This window comes from Haliaeetus leucocephalus, unplaced genomic scaffold, assembly GCF_000737465.1.
Source record: "Haliaeetus leucocephalus isolate CR32 unplaced genomic scaffold, Haliaeetus_leucocephalus-4.0 Scaffold517, whole genome shotgun sequence".
NCBI lineage: Eukaryota > Metazoa > Chordata > Aves > Accipitriformes > Accipitridae > Haliaeetus > Haliaeetus leucocephalus.
In genome coordinates this window covers 3,571,735-3,579,871 of record NW_010972953.1, presented here as the reverse complement: position 1 = coordinate 3,579,871, position 8,137 = coordinate 3,571,735, and the positions used below count along the sequence as shown (strand labels likewise).

The 8,137-nt window shown below is 41.7% G+C and overlaps 1 protein-coding gene across 1 annotated transcript; it reads left to right on the top strand.

Annotated features, from left to right (window-relative positions):
• The first annotated feature begins 510 nt into the window (after positions 1 to 510).
• Positions 511 to 7,791, top strand: IL22RA1 (interleukin 22 receptor, alpha 1). The gene is made up of 7 exons (XM_010576344.1): positions 511 to 712; positions 2,908 to 3,040; positions 3,557 to 3,738; positions 4,974 to 5,158; positions 5,634 to 5,769; positions 6,020 to 6,141; positions 6,763 to 7,791. Exons 1-7 carry the CDS (start codon positions 670 to 672, stop codon positions 7,789 to 7,791), a joined length of 1,830 nt encoding a protein of 609 aa, XP_010574646.1. The 5' UTR covers positions 511 to 669.
• Positions 7,792 to 8,137: the final 346 nt, after the last annotated feature.

The window sequence follows — 8,137 nt, the reverse complement described above, 5'->3', positions numbered from 1 at the left end:
CTCTGCAGCCACCTGCTAGTGCAGAGTTATGACAAACTTAGAAACTCACGCTCTGCCCACTATGCACCAGGGCTACATGTTAGTCATCTGGCTTTCATCCAAGGCCAGTATGAACAGTAGAAAAGCTTAAAAACCAGTGATCTGCCTGACTTCCATTTTAAGAAAGTATTTGAAGGTATTTCTTAAGGAAATACATGTCTTGCTTACAGCAGTTATAAAACCAACTAGGTGCACAGCACTAAGTTTTAATTTCTAGAGTTTTAACAAGTCAAAGTTACCCGACCAGAAAAGCAAGCCCCAAAACTAAGAAACCTCAGTGAGGGCTTTCAGGCAGGAAGCTCTTTATCAGCAAAATGGTATTTGGCGCTCTTTCAAAAGCTGAAGATTTTCTAAGCCTCTGGCTTGTGCACCTTTGTACAGTTAGGTGTGCATACTCAGAAGGGGAGAGGTGCTCCTGTTGTCACTCTTACAGTCTCTCTTACACATGCGCACAGATCTTTAGCTGGTGATCTCAGATCCAAATGCATGCGGGATAGTAGCTCTGCAGTCTGTTACTGAGAAACAAATCCAACCTGGCCTCACAAACAAGAATTTAACTCTTGTGAAAGGTGATTCACCTGCACACAGGATCAACTGCCTGCTCTCTCAGCCCAGCTTGCATAGTTATTCATGAAGCAATTTCTGATTGTCTTGGCCGTATTTTCAGTGGTCGGTAAGTCCTGACTTCTCCTTTCCTGTCACTGATCGTGGTTGTTTCTGTTTGATCCTGTAGCATGGGAGGTAGTTCAATCATGTTTCCTGAAATAAGACCTAGAGAATGAGCTGTTTTCTGAGATTGTTCAAAAGCTCTCTTCTGTGTTGCTCTCTCCTTTTAATATTTTCAAAATACGGTTGGTGTGCTCAGTGCTTTAAGGATTACTAGGAAGAAAAGATTCCTTCACTTCAAAGCGTTTGCCACTGATGTGTTACAACCTAATTCCTACAGAAGTAAAGGATATTCACTGACTTCGGGGGGCTTTGGATCAGTCCCCCTGTGTCTTAAGTGGAGACACAAATGAATACAAGAACAGCCCTGATTTAATACAAACAAATAATGTACCCCTACAAGCCATTTAATCCTAGTCCAGATGTAGCAAACTCACTCCTGGGTGAATCAAGGATAAACTTGCTATGTTTTCAAATGGCAGCTTTTCAGCAAGCAACCTTATCATTCATCTGCTCTTGTGCCTGTGATCTTATACTGAGGGAAGGTGCCTTCAGGAACTTCTAAAACAGAGGGATTTTCACGCTGTGAAATATCCTGGGTTTTCCCTGCCCGCACTTGACTGTGCTTGCGTTAAGCTGCTTTGCATAACTGTGTTTTAGTAAGGATAAATGTGGGAAGATGGAGGTTTCCTACTTCTGATATGATCAGGGTATTAGTGACTCAGTTTTCATGCTGCTCAGACAGGGAAATCCACCCACTGTATACCAACTGCTGCATTTTTGCCTGGCCAGGAAGATTGTGCTGAGTCTTGCATGAGCACAGGCAAGTGCTGAAATGCAGATGAGGTCAGGACAATATTGGTCTAGAATGCAATCCATTTCTGTGTTGCTTTCCTGCCCAAATGCCATACACAACAAGACTGAGAACTGGATCTATGCCTTTCTGCCTATTTCTCCTCCTATACAGCAGGCTAGTTTAAACTGCTGACACTCAGTTCTCCTTCATGGACGAAGCTGGAGGTAAAGCTTGGAGCGAGGATCCAGGAACTGGTGTGGTTTAGTCCCTGCTCTACCATAACTGCTCAATGTGATCTTGTCCAAATCACCCCCATTCTGGTCCTCAGTTTTCCCATCTGTAAAATGGTGCTACTTTTACTTGCTTATCATACCATTTTTTCGGGGGGGGGGGACTCACTGATTTTGAGTGTCCATTTACCAGCACCATAATGGGACTGTTCATTTTCAGCAAGTGCAGGCTGAAGCCCATGCATGTTCACGGTGTTTATCAATACTACAAACCAAGAGTTGAGTAATATATAAATTATCTATCTTTGAGGATGTGTCTATAATTTGAATTTACAGAGCTTATAAATTCTGGAGGTTACTCTGCAAGTTAGAAGGTCTTGTGAATGAGCCTTGAGAAAATTTTGCACTGTGTATTCTCATGACAGGAGAAACCCAAAGGTCTCTATGACACTCTTCTGCAGTGCTTGCTCAGAGCCAGTTTGCTGCAGGTGGATCATGGTGGTATTCTGCTCTACAGAGGCAGCTCAGACCAGGGGCATGTTTGTCAGGGGCAAGTAACATTTCTGTTTATCAAAGCCAGAATCCATGCTCTATGGGGAAGAGGCACAGGGGTCAGAAAGCAGGGAGCTGAGTTGTTTGCCTTCACCCTGGCACACCCAGATCAGAGTCCAGGCATCAGGTCTTTGTGTGTCTCTCTGTACAGGCAGTCTCCATCCAATAAAACATGGAGTATGAAAGGTTAATGGCAGTCACATCTTCAATGATGTGAAACTGATCTCAGCATATTAATTCCTTGAGTATGGGCAGAAGCAGAGACATTTATGGACATGAATCTAGCCTTGGTCTTCCAGCCATTTAACTGCTTTAAAAGAAACCTGATAAGGAACTCAAGGATTCTCTTTCTGACTCTCAAGTTTTTGAGGCCTTTCTGTAAAAATTCTTGACTTACATTTCTTTGGGATGAGTGAGCAATCTGCAAGGCATATACGGTGATGCTTGCACAGTTTGAATTCCTGTTCTGTTCAAACTTCTGCTTTGCAGCCCATCTCTAGCAAACTGAAGTGGCATGCCTGATACTTCTGTTCACTGAAAGGCTGAGCAACATTGGACCCATATTCACCTGAGGGCTGAGCTTGCAGAATATGCATTTTAATACTAGTTTCTTTACTCCCCTAGGCATTGTGACTACAGAGGAGTCATCATGTCTGAAACATGTAGCATTTTCTTCTACAAACTTTGAGAACATCCTGACATGGGAAACTGAAGCAGATATTCCCCCTGGCACTTTATTTGATGTTGAATATAAACAGTATGTGAAGTTTGCTTCTTTTTGGAGTTCTGTTGTTCTTAGGGCCAGTGTTCTCAGTGAGAGAAGAGCCAAGAAAGAAAAGTAGATTTTGCTGTTTCTGCTGCTTGTTTTACTGTTACAGAAATGGTTCTGCTTAGACAAGAACTCAATAAAGGACAGCGCTATTTAAAGTGGTAGATGGTGCTCAGTTAAGCAAATATTTTTACGTTTTGGCTTGCCAGCTTTACTCCATTGCTGAGCTACTCTTAGCCTTCAGCAACTTCAACTCCTGTGTGTACCTTGAAATAAACTGCACTTCCTCAAGGCGATATCCATGCAGAAACCGTCAATGGGAATGGATTAAGGCCTGTAGTCCAGGGGAAGTCTCTCTGCCATTCCTTTCCCCACCACTTGCTAATTGCAATAACGAATTTAAAATCTAGTAAGAGTTGGCAAAACGGCCTGTTTGGATCATTCTGGGAAGGGTTGTATTGCATCTGTTCTACCAAACAAACTAAAAGCTTTTTTTGTCCTAAGGTATGGAGAAGAATTCTGGCTTAACAAGAGCGAGTGCCAGAGTATCACACAGCCTTTCTGCAATCTCACTCGTGAAACAGAAAACTTCTCGGAGCTTTACTATGGCAGGGTGAGAGCCACTGGCCAGAACTACTGCTCCTCCGACTGGGTGCTCTCAGAAAGATTTGAACCCAGAAAAGAGAGTATGTACCGCTGCTGAAATCTATTAAATATTGGCTGATAGGGATTTATTCCATATCTTGCTGATATTTAGGACAGCATTTCCTCTAATTTCAGTATTGCAAGACTCTGTGCTTGATAGGAAGGGAGTGAAGGCCTGAAGAAGGCTTGTTATTGGGCAAAGAGGCAAATGAACAACTGGGCAGGGCCTTCCCTGAGGTCCGACACCAAAGTGGGATTAGAGGAGAAAAGGAAAAGCCAGATGTCCTTGAAAGAAGAACTGCTATTAAGGCTGACGAAAGGCAGAAGGAAACTAGTAAGAGACATGGTGGGCAACCTGAGGACAGCCAGTAATACAGTCACATAAGCTATGAAATGTGAACTCCTGAAAATCAGGATAAGCAGCCAGACCAATGGATGCTTAATGTTCCCAACCCCTAAGTGAGCTCTACTGCAGACATACAACACAGCCTTTTAGGAGCCTTATTGGCTCTATGACTAAAATTTTCCCACTGTATATTTGTCAAGAATAATTCCAGGTGGCATTAGCAGTCAATGATTATCAAGAGCCTTCAGATCTCTGCACAAAATAAGCTATGAAAGAGCCATAGGTTGCTTTGACCATTAAACATTCACTTTTCATTGCAGCATAGGCATTAGCACCCACAGTGAGGTGATCCCATCCCCCAGAGCCATTCTTTTCAGTTTGATGTTTTCAAGCTACATGGCCTTGGAGGAATACTGAATGCTGCTTTTAAATATGGTGTTACAGATTGGGTTAAACCTCTGTTTAAATGTTCAGTGTAGCACATGCCTTTCACTGAAGATAAATGTAGATACAAAAGAGCTGAACTACTCAACACAAAATCTGATGTAGGATGGGAATAGGAATTTAGATAGCAGTGCCCTGTGGTGGGATTTCACACTCATCACACACGCATGAAGGAGGATGTCCCTTTGCAGGACATGGAACCAACATGGAAGCAGTGAGAACATGGTTCTAAGGAAAAGCTTGGGGCAAGAATTTCTAGGGACAAACACTGGCTAAAGGTGGCAGGACCCCAAGGGAAGCCAGTATCTCCAGTTGCCTGATTTTTCCTATGCTCAGTGAAATACAGCTCAAATACCTTTTTGTATATAAACAGAAGAAATAATTTACAGTGAGCCTAGGTTGTGTGTATAAGATGTATATAAGATGATCCGATAATGTATCAGCTTTAATCTTAACAGCTGACACTGCCTGTTCTATCTTTTCTAGCTATTATTGGAGCACCAGAAGTGGAGTATATTCCTTATGTAAGGTCCATAAAGTTTCTTATACGGCCTCCCTATACTCCACTGAGAGGTGAGGATGACCGCGAGCTAACCGTAGAGGACATTTATAGCAAATTCGGTGCTGTTGATTATCACTTAACAATATTCAACCAACGGACACACCAAAAGGTAAAGCACAACCTCAGGCCACAAGCGCACTGACTTTTGTGAATCACATTTTGCATACGGTGGAGAAGGACCTTGGAGCTTATACATGATGGATGAGATTTCTGATGTACAAGGGAAAGTCTCAGACCCTTTGACTCTCAGTAGACATGAGGAACTTTACGCATTCCTCTAAAATGCTGGAAAAGAAACTGGAGTTTCCAAGGGTACTGTATAAGTAGCAAAAAGTAAAACCACTGGTGACTAAAAAGAGAACGACTTAATTAGTTCAAATCTTAAGGAACTGAAATGCAAAAATTAAATACAGTAACAGTAAAAAGCAAATTATATATTTAGAATTCCATATATACAGAATTATTATAGTCCTATAACACCTTATTGGTAAATAAAATTTTATGCTGAATTTTGCAATCTGGTTTGAAGAAAATGTATGCATTTTATCTTTCTAAAATATGGAATTTGCCTTTATTTTAAATAGTGGACAAAGAGTGAGCACAACAAAGAATTTGAAGTTTCCAACTTGGACCCAGACACTGAATATAACGGAACAGTATATATATCTCTCCTCCAGAGAAGCAGCAAATCTCAAGTATTTTGGGTTAAAACACTAGCAGGTGAGGCTGTTAACTCTGCTAATTTAAAAGTCCAGCTAGGATATTGGATATACACAAAAGAGACCAATTTTCAGCTGGTATAAAATAACATAGCCTTGCTAAAGATATTGAAGCAACACTGACTTTCCTAATTTAAAAATCTAGTCCTATGGGACTAGACCTATAACATCATTTAGCTAATCTCATGCAGTTTTTCTAATCCAACTCTCTGAAGCTACATTTTCCACTTGTTCTCTTCCCTACTAACCAGACAGCACATGGCTTCTCTACTGTTTTGTGGCACTTGCATTCTGTGCCGGACTGGCGTTTGCTACAATTAGTTATGTGATCTACAAATATGTCACACAACGCAGTGCACAGCCTATGTCTTTGGTAAGTGTTCTTTAGCCATTGCAGCAAACCTTTAAAATGCTCAGGACTATGTACATGCACTTAAATAGTATTGCTAATTGGGGAGGATGAATGAGTAGACAAGAGCATTGTTTAGGCAATCACTGCAGACTCCTGGTAGTTAAAAGACGGGGTGCTCCGAACTTCCCCCAATCTGGGCCCCTTTAAAGGAGGTATCAGATTAGGCAGCTAAAATCTGAGGCATCCTATATCACTAGTTCCTCTTGAAACCCTGGGCCTTCTTACCTATCCTTCATCTCCCATAGCAAGCATTGCTTCTGCATGCTAAATGAGTTTAAGGGCATCTATTTCCATGCTCCAGGACTTAGGCCAAATTCTGCAAAAATTAAAGCAGGATTTTTTCTTCCTCATATTTTAGGATTGCACAGTTGCCCTGATGCATAATGAGAGATGTCTGTATTCCTCTGAAGGGTCACTCCTCAGGAAAAAAAACAGAGTTCTTTTGTCAACAGGGCATATCCCTGGTGGTTATTGCTGGCTTTTACTGATATTTCTCCAAAGAAAATTTTAAAGAATCTAAAGCAAACCTTCCAAGCCACAGCTTCTTGTTAGTAACTCATGTTTGTCTATCTACTTCAACAGGACGTCAGAGGGATTTCATCATTCCAGCCTCTTACACTGACAGTGGAGCATATTATAAAGCCCATTAATTTATCCAAACCTTCACTCCTCATCCCTGAAGTGCAATTACCACAGAACAGCCAACATTTGGACAGAGCACTGGAGCGACCATGGTCTTTCTGTCCACCAGAAACTGCCTATCAGCAACAGGCAGATGTACCAACATTCCGGCTGCCCACTCAGCCACCCTGCTTGGCAAGCGCAGCTCCTACTGGTTACACTCCTCACATAGCTAAGCAAAGCATTCCTACTGCCACATCCAGCAAAATTCTGCCCCTGATCTATGGGGTGTGTGTTGAAGGCACAGACCATGTTGACAAGAAGAATTTGCAGCCAAACCAAATGCTAAAGGAAGTTTCTCCAGATAGTTTTGTTGGTGAAAAGCTCATAACCCAGATGCTGGGCAAGAGCTGCGGCCATTCTAATTACAAAGAACAGAGGCCAAACTTGGCATTGTGGAACAGCAGTGACACAAGAGAGTCAGTTCTCTTACAGGAGAGCCCGGGGCAAACACAGCAACTGCTGTTGCAGATTGACAGGATGGAAACTAAAGTGCATGTATCCCAGCTGTCACTGTCTTTGCTGGAACAAAAAGGATGCTATAGACAACAGACAGCAGAACTGCCACTGTTAGTGTCTCCAGTGAAAGTTGACACAGACTGTGTTCCAGAGGATGAATCTCTGTCGTCTCTATCAGCAACTCTCCTTTTCTCAGTCAGTACTGGTAACAACTTCCCTGGAGAGAACAACACAGAGCAGTGGATGTTGCCAGATTCATTCTCACATTCTGCAAATAAATTGCAGTTCCCAGAGCCTCAAGAAACAGAGATGTTAACAGCGACAAAGGAGCTAAGCTGCACAAAACTGAATAATGTTGTGTCCCAAGACACTATCTTAGACCAGGACAATGGCACTCCTCTCACTATGCTGTTCAAAGATTTGGACTTAAAAGTACTATGGGATGAGGATGAAAACATGGGATTTTATTAGGATGATTTAATGATACTAAAATCCAGATTATGTTTGCTTGCATGAAATAGTAGCCTACCCTGCAATCAGTGCAATGCAAATAAACATAGCTAATCTTGGATGTATTAACATGGCACAGAGCTGTCAGACTGTTTCCACTATTGTTCTATTGTGGGGAAAGGTACCTTTACTGATATAATTACTTTTTGCTACACTGCAATACTGTATCTTTGCACTTAAATAATAGGCCTTTATTTCTTGCATATTCTTCAAGTTTATTATGAATTGGACTACTTCAAAAGCTGAGTTAAGACTCAAGTTCAAATTGCAGATTCAGTTTACTGCAAATTTAGCAAAATTCACAACA

Bases quoted from the DNA above. Each gene is read 5' to 3' on its own strand.
- IL22RA1 (XM_010576344.1), top strand. From the start codon at position 670: ATGAAGCAATTTCTGATTGTCTTGGCCGTATTTTCAGTGGTCG. The intron at 3,041-3,556 runs GTATGTGAAGTT...TTTTGTCCTAAG, and splicing joins TTTGATGTTGAATATAAACA to GTATGGAGAAGAATTCTGGC. The intron at 3,739-4,973 runs GTATGTACCGCT...TATCTTTTCTAG, and splicing joins ATTTGAACCCAGAAAAGAGA to CTATTATTGGAGCACCAGAA.